Genomic DNA, 20,436 nt, shown 5'->3' with positions numbered 1-20,436 from the left:
TCATCAGTTAACCTAGCCCAAGATCCTAGTTTTCTTTAAAACCTTTCTGACTGCCTAACTCACTGTCTTAGTTCTTAGTTGCTTCTAATAGTTGTGCCAAAACTTATCAATGTCCAAAAGGAGAGGATTGTAATCAGCACCTAGGTGCAGGCTGATTAGAAGCCAGAACCTGAGATAGCAGCTGAGAAAGTATGAAGTGAAATCCTTTCCAGGTAGAAACTGGAGATGAACATTTTTTGCTGTTCCCTCTGCATTGAGCCTGAATATATACCTGCAGAGGTAGAGGGGTTGTTCCTGTGCCCATGTAAGAACTGTTTGTTTGCTATAGTCCTTTGGGTCTCATAAATGCAAGCCCTGTTGGCTTATGGAGTTGGGTGTTTGGGGGGTTTATCCCCCGGGTGGGAGCTTTAAAGGTTGGGGCTCTAGACATGTGGTCCAAAATCTTTGCTCCTCAGGGAGAAGCTGGGAGTTGGGAGTTCCTTCTTAATTGTATGATGCTGTGCCAAGGATGGGATTTAGGGTTACAGTTGTCTCAGTCTTTCTTACCCATTTCATTGGGAGTATTTTCATTTACCCAATGTGTAGGAGTCAGTGAATTTCTGGATTTTTCTCAGAATTGCTCCTTGTATAGTTGTATTTTTGGTGCATCTGTGGGAGGAGGGAAAGTTCAGGAGCTTCTTATATTGCCACATTGGTCCGTCTCTCTATTAATTCCTTTCTTATGATGTTAAAACAGCAAGTATTAAAGCCTCATCATTAAACATTGTCACAGTTAATATTAATTAATTGAATTTTTGAATTAAAAGTAATCAAAAATACATAAATTAATTAAAAGTAACCAATTCTTAAAATTGTGAAATATTTGACTCCTTAATGCTATTCTAAGCTGCAAAATTTAGAAGTATTTTCAAAGAATTCCCATATTTCAACTATATACAGTCCAAAGCTTTTGATGATGTAAGTATTTTATTATTTTTACTTATCTGCCTCTTCTAATTTGATTGTGTGTTCTCTAAGGGTAAGGACTAGATCACATTCATCTTTCTGTTTCCAATGCCACGTGCAGTGACTGGTACATTGTATGAACTCAAAAAATGTTTGCTAAATGAAATCATGCGTCTTTCATAGGTGGGCTTGTTTATATTTATTAGATTTATAAAATTTCTTTCAAAGCTAAATAAATTATTTTCTTCTAGCCTAACAATTTACTTTCACAAGTAAAGCAAAATGGTAAATTATTATTAGTATTTTTTTTTTTTGAGGGTTGTGGATCCAAGCAAGGTTAGAATTTTAATAAGTTTAAAGGTAAAAATAATTTGAATTCTTCTTCCGGAGTCTTTCTTACATATTTTCTATGAGAAAATTGAGAGTGTGAATAAAAAATGCTATATATTCCATGATTGATTAAATTTTATTTAAAAAGTTTTTTTTTTTTTAATTTTTTAGCTTCTTTACACAGATAGGAATTTTGTGAATTCTTCTTCCGGAGTCTTTCTTACATATTTTCTATGAGAATATTGAGAGTGTGAATGAAAAATGCTATATATTCCATGATTGATTAAATTTTATTTAAAAAGTTTTTTTTTTTATTTTTTAGCTTCTTTACACAGATAGGAATTTTGTGATTTGTGCTCCAACTGGTTCTGGGAAAACTGTGGTGTTTGAACTAGCTATAACAAGATTGTTAATGGAAGTACCATTGCCATGGTCAAACATAAAAATTGTTTATAGTAAGTATTTATATATTGTAAGAGTAATTAATTACAGTAATGCAAAAACATTGAGACAAAGTAAGAAATTCGAATTCGAGCCATAGGAATTAATATTTGGTTCTCCATACATTTTTTAATGAAGATCACATTTGCTTTTGTCTGTTATATTAAATTCAAAACACATTTTCCCTGAGTTGTAAATAAAAACTAGTATTTGAATTGAGAATTTGACTTTTACATGTTTATTTTTTAAAGGACAACAAGAAAAATAAATTCAAACATTTTGTAATTCTAAAAAATTTTCATGGGAACCTCTCCTCTCTTTTCTTAGGTATATATATATTTTAAATTTTTCATCAAAGTAGTTTATATATACATGGTTGAAAGATATATTATCACGAAAAGGCTTATAATGAAGACCAGTAATCTGCTTTACATCTCTGTGCTTTTAGTTATAATACCCTGAACAGTTACTTCTTTTTCTATTTTTAGTTCAGTCTGGTGATTATATTTGTATCTCTAAGTAATATGCGTATATTAACTCTTTCAATTTATAAATATTAGGCAGTTCCTAGATGTATAGTTTTACCCTAATTTTATTAACCAGTGTTTGTGAAAGTAATTTTAAAGTTGTACTGACATTCAAAATAAATATCTTCTATTGCTATAGTGGCACCAATAAAAGCCCTGTGTAGTCAGCGTTTCGATGATTGGAAAGAAAAATTTGGACCAATAGGATTGAATTGTAAAGAACTCACTGGAGATACAGTAATGGATGACCTATTTGAGATCCAACATGCCCATATTATTATGACAACTCCCGTAGGTGTTATTTATACTCTATTATTTCCTTCGTTCATTAGAAAATATCTTTCTCTTCACGAAGAATAAAAGTTAAAAGAAAATACAAAGTAGAAGAATGTATTTGTGATGTAAAAAACAAACATGAAAAATCTAGTGTTCAGGTTATATAAAGTATTTACTAATCAGTAAATAAAAGACAAATTACCAAATGGGAAACAGGCAAAAGACATGAACAGGCAATTTGTTATTGAGGATAATTTGTAATCATACTTTTTGCTTGTACTCTTTTATCCAAGTTTTAATGTATTACAGAGGGAGGACCTTCGTAGGACTTAAAAAAGGTAATTAGACTATAATTTTGTATATTTTTGGTTAAACTTAAAAATAAATAGGGGTTTTGTTTTTGAAGCACTTGTAAGACTATCAGAATCCTTTAAAATGTTTTTAATCTTTAAATCTTTTTCAGGATACTTTTAAGACATGAATTAAAATATTGCCTATTGTTTATATCATGTTAAAATTTTTATTGATATCTTAATATTTATTATAATTTCCTACCATGTTAAACCAGTTGTATTTTTTTCTTTAGGAAAAATGGGATAGCATGACTAGGAAATGGAGAGACAACTCTTTGGTCCAGCTGGTTAGACTCTTTCTCATTGATGAGGTAGTGAACACATTACTTATTTCCAGAGATAAACGTAAAATAGTGATTAGAATAGATAGAAAGAAATGACCTTTTCAACCAAACTGTGTCTTTGTTTTATCCCTTCAAGTGGAAAGGCTTATTTTCTTAAAGAATAATGTTAATATTATTATGGATTTTAATTGATTAAATAGTTTTTAATTTTTATAGCCAATCATTTTTTCTTGATTTCTTTCTTAGGTACATGTTGTAAAAGATGAAAATCGGGGACCAACTCTTGAAGTTGTAGTCAGCAGAATGAAAACTGTACAGTCTTTATCTCCTCCTTCAGAAAATAGTACAGTTATTCCAATGAGATTTGTAGCTGTGTCTGCAACGATTCCAAATGCTGAGGATGTAAGTTAGAATTTTAGTCTACCAGATTTTTTTATGACTGGTGAAATATTTTGTCATTTAATCCTAGAGGAAAGTGAGGATTTTTTTTTTCCTGTAAATCCTATAACCAATTTAATAGGAAAGTATGTTGTAGAAAGTTCTGGTTAGATCTCATAGGTGTGGCAGTATTAGGTCTTAATATTTGGTTGATTTGGTTTAATGAAACGTTTTTGGTACAAGTGTGTTGTTTACTAGTATCTAAAAGTCTTGGCTTTTATGGGTTTCAGATACCTCATAATAACGTGACTAATAATTTGTTATGGTTGTTTTAATCATCTGACTCTAGCTGTATATCAAAGTATGGTGGAAAATGAAAATAATTGCTTAAGTGATTACCACTCACCTTTCCATATTCTATGTGACGTGTTATGGTAAGCACTAATGATAGGTACAAAAGTGAAAATAGTTGTATTCAGTATTATACTTGCTATAATAAATATGTGTCTTAATTTTTTTCTTCATTATTTGGGTAAACTTCTTAAAAAATAATACAGTTTCATTGTTTCTCACTCCTATTTACTTCTCAGCCTGGTATGACGTTTTTCTCCTACTACTTAGAAATTTGACAAATAGTTCCCATATTGTCTAATCCAATGGAAAATTATGCCTTTATCTTTAATTTGGCAAAAGTAATCATTCATTTATAGTTCTTAAGTTGACAGCTTGTTTTGTTCATATTCAAGACTATACTTGATCTCTATACTCAAAAAACTATAAGTATTTTGAGTATATATGATCAACAGAAACCTAGTGTTTATCTTTCCAGACGTATTGGTGAAATCATATTATGCATGCTCTTTATGACTTGCATGTCACCTACAGACATTTCCATGTCCTTAGATACTCTTCTTTAGTACAACTTTTGTGGGTTTATTATGATTTATCTATCTAATGCTTTAATGATGAAAGATTGTTTCCATTTTTGCTATTGTAAATGATGCTAAAGTTAATAATATCTTTGAAAACATCATGATAGGGGCATCTGGGTGATTCAGTCGGTTAAGCGTCTGCTTTGGGCTCAGGTCATGATCCCAGAGTCTCGGGATTGACCCCTGCATTGGGCTCCCTGCTCAGCGGGGAGTCTGCTTCTCTTTCTACCTCTCACCCTGCTCTCATGCCCTCTTTCTCTCTAAAATAAATAAATAAAAATTAAAAAAAAATCATGATTATTTCTCTAGGATGAACTTCTAGAGTGAAATAACTGAGTCAAAGGATATGTAAAACTCTAAGGACACAGTGGTTTTAATAAATGGTATAGTCATTTATACTTCCATCCTCAGCCATTTCTCTGTATTCTAACACTGGGTTTATAACAAATTATTGTTATTATTACATTTAAATAGTTGTTGGGGTGCCTCAGCTGGCTCAGTCAGGTAAGCATCTGCCTTTGGCTCGGGTCATGATCCTGGGGTCCTGGAATCCAGCCCTGCATCATGCTCCCTGCTCAGTGGGGAGTCTGCTTCTCCCTCTGCTCCTCTCCCCACTCCTTCTCTCTCTCTCTCCCTCTCATAAATAAGTAAAATTTTTTGAAACAAATAGTTGTCAAATTTCTTGTTTAAAATACACTTTATTTTAAAATTTGTACTGCTTTGATTTTTACTGAGGGGAGTATTTTTAATATATTAATCAACATTTTTGCACCTTGCCAGGTCACGTTCTTTACCCTTTTTTTCACATTGGGATAATAAACTTTTCTTATTGATTTGTAAGCAGTCATTAAATATCAATATTCTGTAATTCTTGAAATTCTTTTCCCATTTTTGATAATAACTACATCTGTGAATGCTACTTTCCTGTCTCTTTATACAAATCCTAAATGAAGGTTTTCACTCTTAGCCTTTTGCTCCTTTCAGATTAAATTCTTGTGTGATCTTATTTGCATACATGATAGCCTTGAAAATATTTTAATATTTCCATCCCCTGCAACTATAAACTCATTAATCCATCTTCCTGTCAAAGCAATGGTCAGTTGCAGAGCAGGGCATGAAGCCTGATTACTAACCAGGTTATAAGATGATAAGAATTGCTCGTCATAGCTTCAGAAATTAACAAGTGGCTCCAGCACTGAGTCTGAATTATGCTTTTGACACTCCCATCTCTCAAGATTTATTTGCCCTTTGTTTAAAAATTTTGTCAACCCTTGCCAGTCTAAGCCAACCATAACTTTGTTACTGTTTGGCTATTATTTAGCACAATTCAAAAGATGTGTCATGCATATTTAAGTCATAGTTATGAAAAATAGGAAGGTTATAATGATAATGACAAATTCAGTTTTTCTGCAAAATCAATCTTAATTTTATTTTGGGCTCTTAGGAAAATAAAACAAAATAATTGGGAGTTTACCATGTTGAAAAGTGGGTATAACCTAAAATACTGCTACTGATAATATTTACCAATATATCAATAGAATAGTGTCGCTGGAATATGTAACACTGAAAAAGACTACTTGATTGTTTTTATACCTTGACTTTAAGTAGTCTACTATTGAGTTATTTTTAATCATAAAACTTGTCTAGAAAAAACTTTTAATGTATGTTTCTGTTATTTAAAGATTGCAGAATGGCTTTCAGATGGTGAAAGACCTGCAGTATGTTTGAAAATGGATGAGAAACATAGGCCAGTGAAACTTCAGAAAGTGGTCCTTGGATTCCCCTGCGGAAGTAACCAAACTGAATTTAAGTTTGATTTAACCCTCAACTACAAAATTGCTGGTGTTATACGAACATACTCTGATCAGAAACCCACACTTGTGGTAAGGATTGTTTGTTGCTTATTTTTAGCATAATGCTCAGTTTTTAATATGACTAATCCAAGAATTATTCATTTATTTTTAGTTTTGTGCAACAAGGAAAGGTGTGCAACAGGCTGCTTCTGTTCTAGTGAAAGATGCCAAATTTATTATGGCTGTGGAACAGAAACAGAGGTATATTTTCTCTTTTTTGTTATTGGAGTTAAGAAGACTTTTAGGGATTATCTAGATGAGATGAGAAAACTGGGTTCATTCCTTCACCTTTTCAAGTTATTCCTCTGTAAGCAAAGATGGGATTTCAAAAACCAATTGACCAGGTCGTTATAAAACTAATAATAGTATAAATGTAAACTGGAATTAAAAAGTGTAAGTATAAAGAGACTGTAAGTAGCAACGAGTAATGTGGAATCTTCTACTTGGGTGAATAAACTAGTTCATCAAGTTGGGCCATGTGACTTTTAGTCAGAAACAGATGTGGTTGTCAAGAAGTAAGGCTTGTTTTCTTGCTCGAACACTAACACTGAAGGAAATTTTTAAAAACTTATAGAATTCTTTGTGTAATGGTTGCATCCTTCATATAGAATGACTATATACCTCCCAAGATAAATACTTAAATAATTAGTATTTTGAACCTGAACCTTCCAGAGTAAGGAACTGAAATAGCTAACCTGTATGTACCCTTAAAACTAATTTCCATTTCATCCTCTTTCTTTTCTCCTGTTGTCTGCTGCACCCAAATTAGCTAATTTTGTTTTAGATAATAATTTTCTTTCTTTGTTTTTTTAAACATTTTATTTATTTATGAGAGACACACAGAGAGAGAGAGGCAGAGACACAGGCAGAGGGAGAAGCAGGCTCCATGCAGAGAGCCCGACGTGGGACTCGATCCTGGGTCTCCAGATCAGGCCCTGGGCTGAAGGCAGCACTAAACCGCTGAGCCACCTGGGCTGCCCCTAGATAATAATTTTCTTCTACAGATTTATCATACTTCTCCTTTTCTCATTTCCCATTTTTACCTACTCAAGGAAAATTTCTGGTCTTTCAACTCTTTCTTCACTCTTTGTCTCTCCTTTTTTTTTCTTTATCCCCCTTTTTTATTCCTGTTTTTCTAGAAGTGAAATGCTGATATTAGAAACAGCATGAGAGGCACCTGAGTGGTGCAGTTGGTTGAGCAACCAGCTGTTGGTTTTCACTCAGGCTGTGATCTCTGGTTGGTGGGATGGAGCCCCCATCAGCCTCTGAGTCTACTTAGGATTCTCTTCTCCTGTCCCTTTGCCCCCACCTGCACCCCCAGCCCTCTCTCTCTCTCAAATAAATCAATTAATTAAAAAAATGAAATAACATTAAGTTAAAGACCATGATTTGGGTTGTAGTGCTGCAATTTTACTAGCCGTGTACCTTTGGGCACATTACTTCTCTCAGTTTCAATTTCTTAATCAGGGTGGGAATAGTATGGGAATCAACTATCTGTATCACCATATTATTGTGAGAATTAAATAAAGCAACATTTCTAAGACACCTAACAGTGTGTAGCACAGAGTTTGTATCTAATACCAATATGTCTTTTCCTCTTGACTTCTCTTCATTACATCATGAATCCTTAAAAAAATTGTGAATGTTAGCGATCCCTGGGTGGCTCAGAGGTTTAGTGCCTGCCTTCGGCCCAGGGTGTGATCCTGGAGTCCCGGGATTGAGTCCCACATCCGGCTCCCTGCGTGGGGCCTGCTTCTCCCTCTGCCTGTGTCTCTACCTCTCTCTCTGTGTCTCTCATGAATAAGTAAATAAAATCTTTAAAAAAATTGTGAATCTTATATTTAAAATAATGCCTGTTAGTGTCATATCTGCAATAAGGAAATGGAAAAACACAGATTTGGTGGTTCTTAGACATAATTAAAAACTAAGCCTACTAACCTCCAAAATCTTCTAAAGTACCCCCAAATTCCTTTTCAAATTGTCAAGAAACTCTCTTAACTTCCTCATCTCTTGATTTAACATGGTTTTCTTTCTTTCATATCTTGGAATACAATAAACAACTATTTCTAATTTTGTCTTTTCTGGTTTATTTACTAGTGATATTATAGGGGTTTAAAAATTGTTATTCCCTACAAGTCTTTTCTGGTTTATTTACTTGTGATATTATAGGGGTTTAAAAATTGTTATCCCTTACAAATATTTTTCAGGCAAATTTGGGAGTAGATATATTCTGACCCATGAATATAATCACCATTTGCTTTTTTCTGGTGGAATATGAGTTTTCCAAATTCCTGATTTAAAAATGAGCTTCAGGGGCACCTGAGTGGTGCAGTCAGTTAAGCGTCTGACTCTTGGTTTCAGCTCAGGTAGTTACCTCAGGGTTGTGAGATCAAGCTCCATGTCAGGCTCAGTGCTCAGTGCAGTCTGCTTAAGATTCTCCCCTTCCCTCTGTCCCCTCCCCTCCCTCATGTGCTGTCTCTCACTCTCAAATAAATGGATAAATCTTTAAAAAAATAAATAAAAAATAAAGTTGAACTTCAGTGTCACAGCTGATAAATTAGGGACCTTTTTTTTGGGGGGGGGGTACCCTTTTGCCAAACTTTTCCTAATTCCCTCAACTTCAGCTCCTGGTAACCACTTTTCTACTGTTTCTGGTTCAGTTTTTTTTTTTTTTTAATTCCACATATAAGTGATACCATACATACCTTTCTTTTTTTAGCTAATATCACTTAGCACAATGTTCACTAGCTTCATCCATGTTGTCGAATAAGGCAGAATTTCCTTCTTTCTTAAGATTGAATATTCCCATGTGTGTGTATGTATCAGGTGTTCTTTATCCATTCATCTGTCTCAGAGACTTAAGTTGTTTCTATATGTTGTCTAGTCCGAATAATGTTGCAATCAACTTAGGAGACAGATATCTCTTTGAGATACTGATTTTGTTTCCTTTGGAATAATCCAGAAGTAGAATTGCTGCATGATGTGGTAGTTCTATTTTTAATTTTTTGAAGAATCTTCATACTGTTTTCTATAGTGGCCATACTAGTTTACTCTTCCCACCAACAGTGCACAAAGGCTCTTTTCTCTATATCCTTGCTAGCAATTGTATCTCCTGTTTTTGGTACTAGCCCTCCTAACAGGTAGGAGATGATAGCTCATTGTAGTTTTGATTTGACTTTATTGCCTGATGATTAGTGATGTGGGCACCCATCGTGTATAGTTGGCCATTTGTCTGTCTGTTCTAGAAAAATGTTTAGTCAGGTCCTTTGCCCATTTTTTAAAAAGATTTTTTATTTATTTATTTATTTATTTATTTATTTATTTATTTATTTATTTATGAGAGAGAGAGAGAGGCAGAGACATAGGCAGAGGGAGAAGCAGGCTCCATGCTGGGAGACCGATGCAGGACTCGATCCCAGGACTCCAGGATCACACCCTGGGCCGAAGGCATGGGCTAAACTGCTGAGCTACCCAGAGATCCCCCCCTTTGACCATTTTAAAATTATTTCTTGTTTTGTTTTGCTGAGTTGTAAATTTAGGGACTTCTGAGTATAAAGTTAGATATTTGCTACTTCTTAAAGGTGATTTTCAAACAATGATATTGTGAAAAAATTTTAATATCTGTCGTTTCGAAATAATTAATAAACTAAGAGTTTTTATGTTAATGGGAATAACTCTTAATAATGTTATGGTATTTTTAAAACAGGTTACAGAAGTATGCATATTCCATAAGAGATTCAAAACTGAGAGGTAGGTTTAGAGTTTATTTTGAATAGCGTTTTCAACTATGCATAAAAGGAGTCAATTACAGATGAAACATTAACAGCATATAACAGATAATGTATTTGTATTATAGATATCTTAATACATGGTGTTGCTTATCATCATGCTGGTATGGAGCTGTCAGATAGAAAAGTAGTTGAAGGAGCTTTCACTGTTGGAGATCTACCAGTTCTTTGTAAGTAAAACCTATTTTTGTGGCTATTATAAGATATTTTGGAAAACTATTTACTTGTTAAGAGGAAAAAAGAAAAAGCAAGTATTCTGACTTATTTCTGCTTTTCTTTCAAGAATCTAAAATTACATAATTACCCATGCATATACATGCTACAGTAAACTCTTCAGCAGTTTTAATTCTTTATTATGCTGCTGAATACAATGCTACCTGAAAAGTAAGAATTTAATAGTTTTTTGGTTTTAAGATGTGTTATTATTTTACATTGTAATGTTCTTTTCCTCTTTTTTCTTAAATTTCCTATGTATGAGTTTTTATTATAAGAATATGTATTTTATAAAAATATGTCTACCTGAAGCAATAAAGTTATATGGCTTCAAAGTAATTATTTCTTAATCTGATGCAGTTACTACCAGTACTTTAGCTATGGGAGTAAATTTGCCTGCTCACCTAGTAGTTATAAAATCTACAATGCATTATGCTGGAGGAATGTTTGAAGAATATAGTGAAACAGATATTCTACAGATGATTGGTAGAGCTGGTCGACCTCAAGTAAGTGACAATATTTTATTTTTGTAACTTGTTTTAAAATAAGCTAAAAAGCAAAAACTTTTTTGTGTACTTTTTGTTAAGTAGGAGATTAACATTTCATACTCAGATTAGGTTTAAAAATAAGTGCAAATCTATTTTAGTGGAGAAAAAGTAAAACAAGTCTCACCAAAGGAGACATACTGCCTATACTCTTAGTTTCCCTTGGCTGATGGTTAGGGTGATGAATGTGTATATGCTGTCAAAAGGGTTTTTTTGGTTTTGAAATTATTTTGATTTTTGTTCTGTTTTTTGTTTTGAATGGGGATGCTATGTACATTTTAGATGGGACAGTATTTCATTGTGTAGGGCTGACATACATTGCAGAATGTGTAGCATCCCCAAGTCTTAGCACAAAATGCCAATAGTGGTCCCCAGGTATTGACCCCTAAATATTAGCCCATATACATTACAAAACATGTCCTACTCTAGCAAATATTTAGATAGAGAAGTCATTTGTATAGACATAGGAGCATTTAGGAAGAATATCTTTTCAAAGAATGTCAAAATATTATGTTATCTAAATCATGATTTTTATAAGATTAGGTTATATATAAACTATACCAAATCTTATAACTTGTATTCAGTTACCTAAATTTGTTTTGATTTACCATTGCCAAAATTATGTTACATTGAACCAAATAATATTTTTATATCTGTACTCTTGTAAGTATAATTAATTAAGTTTTTAGTAAACATTCATATTCAGAAGCATTTTTAAGATATTTTTGACTTGTTTAGGACAAGGACTATTTAATATAAAATAAAATTCATGAGTTATTGAAGAGGACTGGAACCAATATGTAGTCTTTTTTACTACATTTCTCTTTCTGTGTTTATGTGTGTGTGTGTGTGTGTATTTTTTTCCAGTTTGATACTACAGCTACTGCAGTTATTATGACTCGGTTAAGTACAAAAGAGAAGTATATTCAGATGTTAGCTTGTAGTGACACTGTAGAAAGCAGGTAATACAGAAAATATTCTAAGACGATGTTACTATAGCCTGTATTTTTCCTTTTCACATATTAAAAGGAAATTTGATTAGGAGATTTTAAAGGCCATTGTCTTGAAACTTTTCAATAAGTAGAAAGTTTGTGTCCTTTTAAGAAACTCAATAGTTAAAAAAAAAAGCATAATATTTTTATTCAGTAGTTTCCTAACCTGTGATAGCATGTATCCTTGTTAAAAAAAAAAAAAAGGCCAAATTAGTAATAAGAGGGAGAGTTTAATTTTCACATCTCTTCACATCTTTAAAATTTGTTTAATAATAGTAAGTTACCTGGGACCTTTTAGCAAAGTATATGATTGTAATACTCTGAGAGAATATTCACTCCCTACTCTTTTTAAGTAATGTCTTTTGAAGCCATAGGATAGGAAAAAATCTATAATTTTTAATAGTTGAAGTTATCTTTTAAGGTTTTGTCTTATTTTTTTGAAGATCAAGTTATTTTTCATGAATTATTAATGTAGCACTGAGTATATTCAATTATTATTGAATTATTCAAAGTATTGCAGTTTAAAAAGGTAAGATTATGTCATTGAAATATATATTACTAATGCAAAGTTTTTTTTTAATTAGTTTACACAGACATCTTATCGAACATTTAAATGCAGAGATAGTGTTACATACCATCACAGATGTGAATATTGCTTTGGAATGGATACGATCAACTTTGCTTTATATCAGAGCCTTGAAAAATCCATCTCATTATGGTTTGTTACTTTGATTTGAAAAAATAGTAAATTTTTCAAGCCAGTTGAGTCTATATTTATACACTAAGTCACAGAATAGGTTACAGACACCAAAAGGTAACAAATAAAGAATAACAATCAGAAATACATTAGAGGGGATCCTTGGGTGGCTCAGCGGTTTAGGCCTACCTTTGGCCCAGGGCGTGATCCTGGAGTCCCGGGATTGGGTCCTGCGTCGGGCTCTCGGCATGGAGCTTGCTTCTCCCTCCTCCTGTGTCTCTGCCTCTCTCTCTCTGCCTCTCTCTCTCTCTCTCTCGGTTTTTCATAAATAAATAAATAAATCTTAAAAAAAATAAAGACATTAGAGGCAAGAGTAAACAAATGTGAGAATCTTTGTTTTATTTCTAGTCTTTTAATAAAGTTTGAAATCAGCACCACTAAAAATAGACCTTTTAGAAAAAATTTAACTCAAATAAAAATAATAAAAATGCCTAAAATTATTTTTAAAATGTTAAAGTAAAAAAAATTCTTGAATTTTTTCTGAACTTGTGTTTAAATCAAAGGATATAGTATTGCTGTTGCCGCTGGAATTTGCAGCCTGCTTGTAAAGCTAACATGTGGTTGTGTTGCTTCTAGAAGGTTCTTTCATATGGTACAGATTATAAAGTAAAAATACTTGGAATTGCTGAGTATCAAATTAAAACCTGTGCTGTTATAGTACTATTTTAATGCACACAGATTTAAAACTTTAAAATCTCCAGGGGCAAAAAATACAGTATGCATGGTCATGTATACACACACACAATAAAATAAGCAAGAAATAGCCAATTGATATTGAAAGGATTTCAAAACAGTGGTTATTTTCTGTAGATAGTTAAGCCTTGTTTTAACTCATTAAGCTACTATTTTTCCCTGCTCAAGACTAAGTTAGACTACTGTTTTCTAGTTAACTTGTGTATAAACTGAGCCTATAAAGCTGAGTTAAGTCCTTTCTATTTTAGCATTTTATGAATTTTCATAATTTATACAGGTTTTGCATCTGGATTGAACAAAGATGGAATTGAAGCAAAATTACAAGGTTAGATGTATTTCCTTGTAAAATATTTTTTAATAAATTTAATGAAAAAGGTCAATGTGAAAGTAAGAATACTCTTTGGTAAATTATTTTTTAAAAAAGTAAAGTTTCCACAAAAAAATATATGAAATATTTGTTTTTCACGTGCAAATAAGGTTTAGCACATGTATTTTTTTCTGAATTAATGAATTCATTAGTTATATTGGAATATCTTCCTTTACATAATATGTTAATTTGTTTTTTTTTAACTTTAAAAATGACCCTCGTCTTTGAAAATATTCCCTATAGATATAGACTCTTCATTTTTCTAGTTTAATTTTAATTGAAACTATAAGCCTACTTGTTTATGGGCTTCTTATCCTAATCTGTGCTAATGATGTATTCCCATCAAATCCCAGCTTAATTTTTCAATTAATTACTCAATATTTCATTACCTATCTTTTCAAATATCAAAAGATTGTTGAGCATTTATTAGGATTAGAAATTGTCAGCTCTTCATTGTATTGAGACTCTCTCTCAGTGAAAGAAAAAATTTTAGATCCTCTAAAAATACTTAGCCAATTTTGGGGTACTTCACTGTCTCAATTGGTAGAGTATGCAACTCTTGATCTTGGGGTTGTGAATTTGAGCCTCAGAGCCTCACAGTGGCTGCAAAGTAACTTTAAGAGGATAGAAAGGATCAAGAAGTAGACATCCATCTACAGAGCAACACTCTAATCTAGACCCTCACTTGGTGTAGATCTAAAAATATTTAGCCTATTTTAATTTATTCTCTACTTGGATATACACATGGCATATTAAAATGCAGAGAGATAAGGATGAAGGAGTAAAATTGTCTTGATTAAAGAGTAAATATATTGTTGAAACAAGATAGTAAGCAATAGCATATATTCATAATACTGCAATTGAGAAACAGATCTATAAAATAGTTGTATTATCCTTTATTTATTGACCAATTTTAGTGGGGTTTTTTGTAAAGATTTTATTTATTTGAGAGAGAGAGTGAATGGGAGAGTGAAGGAGCAAGGGGAGAGGGAGAGGCAAGCTCCCTGCCAAGCAGGGAGCCTGCTGCAGGGCTCAGTCCTAGGACCCTGAGGCCATGACCCGATCTAATGTTGGACACTCAACCCACTGAGCCACCCAGGCACTCATATTGACCAATTTTGTAATGGAGTTTTAAAAACATATTTTGATCATACTGATCAAATACAAGAAATCAGACAGTCCAAGAAATGTCTTGCTATATTCTGATAGTTGTAATTATTTAACTTTTGTTAAATTAGCAGAACCACAGTTCATATTTGGCTCATCTTTAGTTTAGTTATTATAGGGTAGATAAGTTTTGCATATAAAGAATAGCCAAGTTTATTTATAACTGAATATAATGTTTTAGTATTCTTGGAGATCTGCCTTAAATCTCTTAGGAAGGATCCTTAGCATTCCTAAATTTGGTTATACTTTTTTGCTCAGGATCCTTCAATGGTTCCCTCATCACTCCTAGAATAAAATGCAAACTTTCACCAGACCCCACAAATCCTCCTTGATACCTCCCTGCATATTTCTCTGGCTTCATCTCTTGCCACTTTCCGCCTCTTTCATTCTGTTTCTAAATTGGATCTCTTGCTGTTCCTTAAATACACCAAGCTTGTTTCTACATCAGGTCCTTCTACTCTGTTCCTTATTCCTGGAACACTTCTCACATATTTTACTTGGTCTCCACCTTCATTTCATTCAGATCTTTGATCAAATATCAACTCCTCAGAGAAGCCTTCCTGGACTACCTTAATTAAATCTGCCTTTTCAGAGAGGATGGTAAAACAATTTTCATATTATTATTATTGCTGTTTTCCTGCTGTTTAAAGGTGGTACGTTTCTTTTGAAAATTGGGATAAATATATCTTTACTACATCAGATATTAATATAGCTTTATATCAGAAATACATATAAGCTTCAGTTGAGCTTAAAAAATTCTTATTCTCTAGGTTCCTTCAGCTTTATTTTCTTTCATAGTACCTTTCAATGCCTGAAACTTTATTATTGATTATTAAATTCTGTATTGATTGTTTTCTTCCATAAAATATAAGTTCTGTAGAAAAGGAATCTTGTTTTGCTTAGAATAGTGCTAATGATCTTCTTGGACTGATTAACTTATTGCATGTTAATAGTGGTTTAGTATTACCAACAACTTCAAAGCTTTACTTAACCAAATACTTAAAACTACCAAGCTGCCTAAGCAATGTTGCTTAAACTGAAGTATTTCCCAAATAATTTTTCCTTGTAAGCGCTGTGTTTTTGTGAGTGGCTGCTCTGTGTAAGATAGAACAGGTTGTGGCATTCCCACTCCCTGCTCTGAACTACCTCCAATCTTCTGGGCTTTATGGCATGGAACAATGGAAGCATTGTGGTCAGCAGGCTACTACAATTGCTCTGGTCTTCATCAGTCAGTGAGAGTTGAACTTTCATTACTTCCTGTTCAGAGAATCTTTCCAGGTAGCAATGGTAGCATATTAGAGACGCTGAAGTGCCAAAATAGTCACAAGTGGTTGCTCCAAGAGTGTGGCAAACTCAGAGGAGGGAAAAGACTGTTGTTTTTTGAACAATCTTTGTAGATATATTTGACTCTTTTTACTTTGTGTGTATATATCTTTGATTAAAGTTAAAAAAAAAAAAAAAAGGAAAAAGAAAACCATGCCATATTGGAAGTCATATAACAGAGTGGTTACATAGACCTGGAGCAAGTAACCTAGCCTATTTCTTTGTTTCCTAACTTGTATGTGAAATAATATTTGTACCTACCTTGTTGTGTTATTTGAGAATTAAATACAAATTTGTATTTCCTCATTTAAAATTAAAAGTTCCAAGTTGTAAATGTTATTTCATCACTTATTTTGAGAATTTGTATTATTATAGAAAATCTTTTTAGCCTATTAGCTGGCTCTTTCATTTAATGAGTTTTTTTTCTTACCACATAAGTAGCAACTACAGTTTTCCCACAGCAAATATACAGAAACACAACTTGAGCATATTTGATTATAAATTCTATATTGTGTGCTCCCTTATAAAATAAAAAATATGTTTCTTATTATTGAACAGAATTATGTTTGAAGAATCTGCATGATTTATCATCTCTGGACTTGATAAGGATGGATGAAGATGTTAATTTCAAACCTACTGGTAATTATTTTATCAGTTAATAAATTTAACGATTTCTTAAGACTAATTTTTAAAAAAAAATTCATGAGAGACACAGAGAGAGAGAGGCAGAGACAGAGGTTGAAGGAGAAGCAGATCACACCCTGAGCTGAAGGAGACACTCAACCACTGAGCCACCCAAGTGTCCCTTAAAACTAAATTTTAAAATATATCCTACAAAAATTTAGATGATACTAAAATTAAATTGTAATCTCAGTTGTCAATAGGGTATCCTCATTATTAGCATGGTATATTTATGTAAGAGTATGTAAGAGTCCCATGTATAAAATTATAGAGCTTCTTTTTTTTAAGATTTTATTTATTTATTCATGAAAGACAGAGAGAGAGGCAGAGACACAGGCAGAGGGAGAAGCAGGCTCCATGCAGGGAGCCTGATGTGGGACTTGATCCCAGGACTCTGGGATCACGCCCTGGGCCGAAGGCAGGCCCTAAACTGCTGAGCCACCCAGGGATCCCCACTAGTTTTTTTTCAAACCTTTCATTTTCTCTTGCAGGGAGAAACATATTAATTTATAAACATCTAGGATAAGAGGAGCATCTTTAAATATATCCTAAAGGTTAACATACTACTTCCCATGGTAACCATATTCTCTGTATCTCACACACTGCTCTCAGAAGCTCCCTTTTATGAACCACTGCATCACCCGCATTTTGGCTAAACACATCCACCAAGATCCTAATTGATAAAATGGCTTTTAAGCTGCCTGGCTACTTCTCTTCCTAATTCTCAATTCTGTCTGCTTTACCATGTCCTTGATGCCTATGTCTGATGGGTTGTCACATTCTTCCCTTCTTCAGCAAAACCTATAGCACATATATAAATGTTTTAGCCCTTTGCTTGAGAAGCAGTATGCAGTTTTTTCTTCCCAGCTGTTTCCTGTGTGTGTGCTCAAGACTTGAAATTCTTTATAATGTTTTGACAACTTGTAATTTAAACCAGTAACTTTTTAAATGAATTTCATTCCAATATTTACTTACCCCTACTCTATCCATGCTGCTACCCAGCCAACTCAATGTTCTATTTCCAAAATAGTTTATTTTCAAACTTGAATTGAATATTGCTCAAGAATTTTAAGTGGTCCTCTGTTATTTTACAAAACAAATCCAAAACCTAAACTCCTTTGTTAGCATTTCAAGGCTCTTTCAGGCCTTCATAGTCTATTATTCATCATGTTGTGGTAATAAAAATAGACAACATTTATTTATTGCTAGGCACTGTGCTAAGTACTATATATATACTATTGCATTTAATCTTCACAACAAACACATGACATATGGAATTCTATTACCCCCAAATTGCATTAAGAAACTGGTAAAATAACCTGCATATCATCACCTACTTAGTGATAGAGCAGTGACTTGAAGCAGGTCAATTTGACCTGAACTCATAGTTATTATCAAACCATATTCCTCACTAAAGTAGTCTAAAAGATGGTCTTTTAAAAAAAAATTTTTTTTTAGAGTAGCCACAGAGGGAGAGAGAATCTTAAGCAGGCTCCATGCCCAGCACAAGCCAAATGTGGGGCTCAGTCTCATGACCTTGAGATCATGACCTGAGCCAAAATCAAGAGTCGGTTGCTTAACAGACTGAGCCACTCAGGGAGCCCAAAGATAGTCTTTAACTTTAATGTTTTGATAAATAAGTCTTGGGTTTTTACTGAGGTCATGACAACTTTATTTCCTTTCTGCTGAGGCATATTATTTATTTTTAAATCCTGCTTAAGCCCCATTTTCTCTACTAAGCCATCCCACACTGATCATTCTCTTAGGTTTAATTTCCTCTGTACTTAAGTTTGTATATATAAATATATCTTTAAAAGATAGGTTTATTTATTTTAGAAAGGGAGAATGTGTGCTTGGGGCAGGGAGGGGCAGAGGGAGATGAAGAGAGAATCTCAAGCAGACTCAGGCTGAGCACAGAGCACAACTTGGGGCTTCATCTCATGACTCTGAGGTCATGACCTAAGCCCAAATCAAGAGTCAGATGCTTAACTGACTGAATCACCCAGGCGCCCCAGTGGTATATGTAAATATTATCATTACCTGGATTTTGTTCTGTAGTCTATTTTGCATATAGTTATTTCCCTAGCCAACCTATAAATTCTAGACACTGTGTCTTCTAGATTTTTTGATGTGTCTTTTGTGTCTGATGCTATTACAGGCACAGAATAGACATTAAGGAATGTTTGTTAAACTGATGAAAAAGCAAGTTGTTTCAACTAATGGAGTGAATGTTTCTTTTTTCATCTTTTTCCACAGAGGCAGGAAGATTGATGGCTTGGTATTACATTACATTTGAGACAGTGAAGAAATTTTGTACTATCAGTGGAAAAGAGACTTTATTAGATCTGGTAAATTAGTTGTCACTAGAAAATAAATATGTAATGATATAGTATAAAAAATATTGGGGAAACAACTAATTTGCATATCATACAATTTAAGAATGAATGAGCAGACAAGAAAGCATTCCTAATAGTACCTATGTCTCTATCTTATATACTTTTGATCATTGAGGTATGGAATATTACTCTTTATAATAAATTTCAATTTTATCTCTGTATTAGGGCTAAGAAATTTAATATATATATATATATATCCAAAGGAGGGATGACACTGCCTTTCAACTTACATGATAATGCCAATTACCTTGGTAGTGGCTACCAAGTGTACTTTGTTGAGAAAGACTAGGATGATGTGGCATGCATGATATATTAGGCAAGTCTTCTGTGAGTGATGCACAATGTTGGACATGTGTGCCACATACTTGCAATTCTTCCCTAAATATTTTGCATCAGAATAGCAATAATAGTTAGAACTAGGATAGTATCGGTGATAGACCAGAAAAGGACAGTGATTGTGGAGAAGTGGAAGTTAAAACAAGGTTATATTAAGATATCACCAGTGGGGCAACTTTGTAGCTACAGCAGTAAATAAAACCATAGTCTTGTTGATAGCTGATAACTGTATTGATCCTTTCTCTCTTTACAGGGGACGTGAATATGCAACAAGATACTTATTCTTGTTCTCAAATTTAACCATTAATTTTTATTTAAAAAATCTTATTTGATTATTATAATGAGATTATTATACAAAAATTGCACAAAAACTGATGAAAAGTAAAATGTTTATGTTTTTATGTAAATATTATTCTTAACTAAGAAGCAATCAAGAGTAGAAAATCCCTAATATTTTCATTAACTCCTCTTATTTTGAGTTAGTAAGTATGTAAGAGAATTAGAACAGATGTTAGTTTCATGTTACAGATGTGAGAAACCAAAGCACAAAGAGTGCTTTGCTCTAAGTCATCTAGCAGAACTAGACCCTACAATACAAATTTAATATCTAAAGCATTCTTTCCATTACAAAATTAGTCTTAATCAAGATAATGATTTGCAAACTACAGAGGGGTAAATAATAACATAATAGTAGTAGAATTGACAGTTACATTTATTGAGGGCGTATTATGTGGTAGGCATGGGACTGAATATTTTAAATTTTATTTTATTAATCTTAATGATTTTATTGGCATAGTCCCAGAGTCTAGCACAATGTCTGGCATATAACAAGTGTTTGTAAACATGTTAGTGAATGAAT

General features: G+C 33.0%; 1 protein-coding gene across 17 annotated transcripts in view; it reads left to right on the top strand.

Moving 5' to 3' along the window:
- The window catches only part of HFM1 (helicase for meiosis 1), a 139,833-nt gene that overhangs the window by 60,544 nt on the left and 58,853 nt on the right, over positions 1-20,436 (top strand). For 14 of the 17 annotated variants that reach the window (XR_012035059.1, XR_012035057.1, XR_012035058.1 and 11 more), the window contains 15 exons: positions 887-957; positions 1,598-1,730; positions 2,383-2,534; positions 3,106-3,183; positions 3,403-3,558; positions 6,149-6,349; positions 6,432-6,520; positions 10,026-10,069; positions 10,176-10,277; positions 10,681-10,826; positions 11,733-11,827; positions 12,442-12,575; positions 13,585-13,632; positions 16,723-16,803; positions 19,102-19,193. Coding sequence is in view for 14 of the 17 variants with exons in the window: in XM_072834454.1 (XP_072690555.1) it covers positions 887-957; positions 1,598-1,730; positions 2,383-2,534; positions 3,106-3,183; positions 3,403-3,558; positions 6,149-6,349; positions 6,432-6,520; positions 10,026-10,069; positions 10,176-10,277; positions 10,681-10,826; positions 11,733-11,827; positions 12,442-12,575; positions 13,585-13,632; positions 16,723-16,803; positions 19,102-19,193 (1,622 nt within the window). In the remaining 3 variants the exon portion in view is untranslated. The remainder of the gene's footprint in view (positions 1-886; positions 958-1,597; positions 1,731-2,382; positions 2,535-3,105; positions 3,184-3,402; positions 3,559-6,148; positions 6,350-6,431; positions 6,521-10,025; positions 10,070-10,175; positions 10,278-10,680; positions 10,827-11,732; positions 11,828-12,441; positions 12,576-13,584; positions 13,633-16,722; positions 16,804-19,101; positions 19,194-20,436) is intronic. The other 3 variants (XM_072834456.1, XM_072834455.1, XM_072834460.1) reach the window with 3 other exon arrangements.

Source organism: Canis lupus, chromosome 8 (assembly GCF_048164855.1).
Source record: "Canis lupus baileyi chromosome 8, mCanLup2.hap1, whole genome shotgun sequence".
Classification (NCBI taxonomy): domain Eukaryota; kingdom Metazoa; phylum Chordata; class Mammalia; order Carnivora; family Canidae; genus Canis; species Canis lupus.
This window is presented reverse-complemented; position numbering and strand designations above follow the sequence as displayed.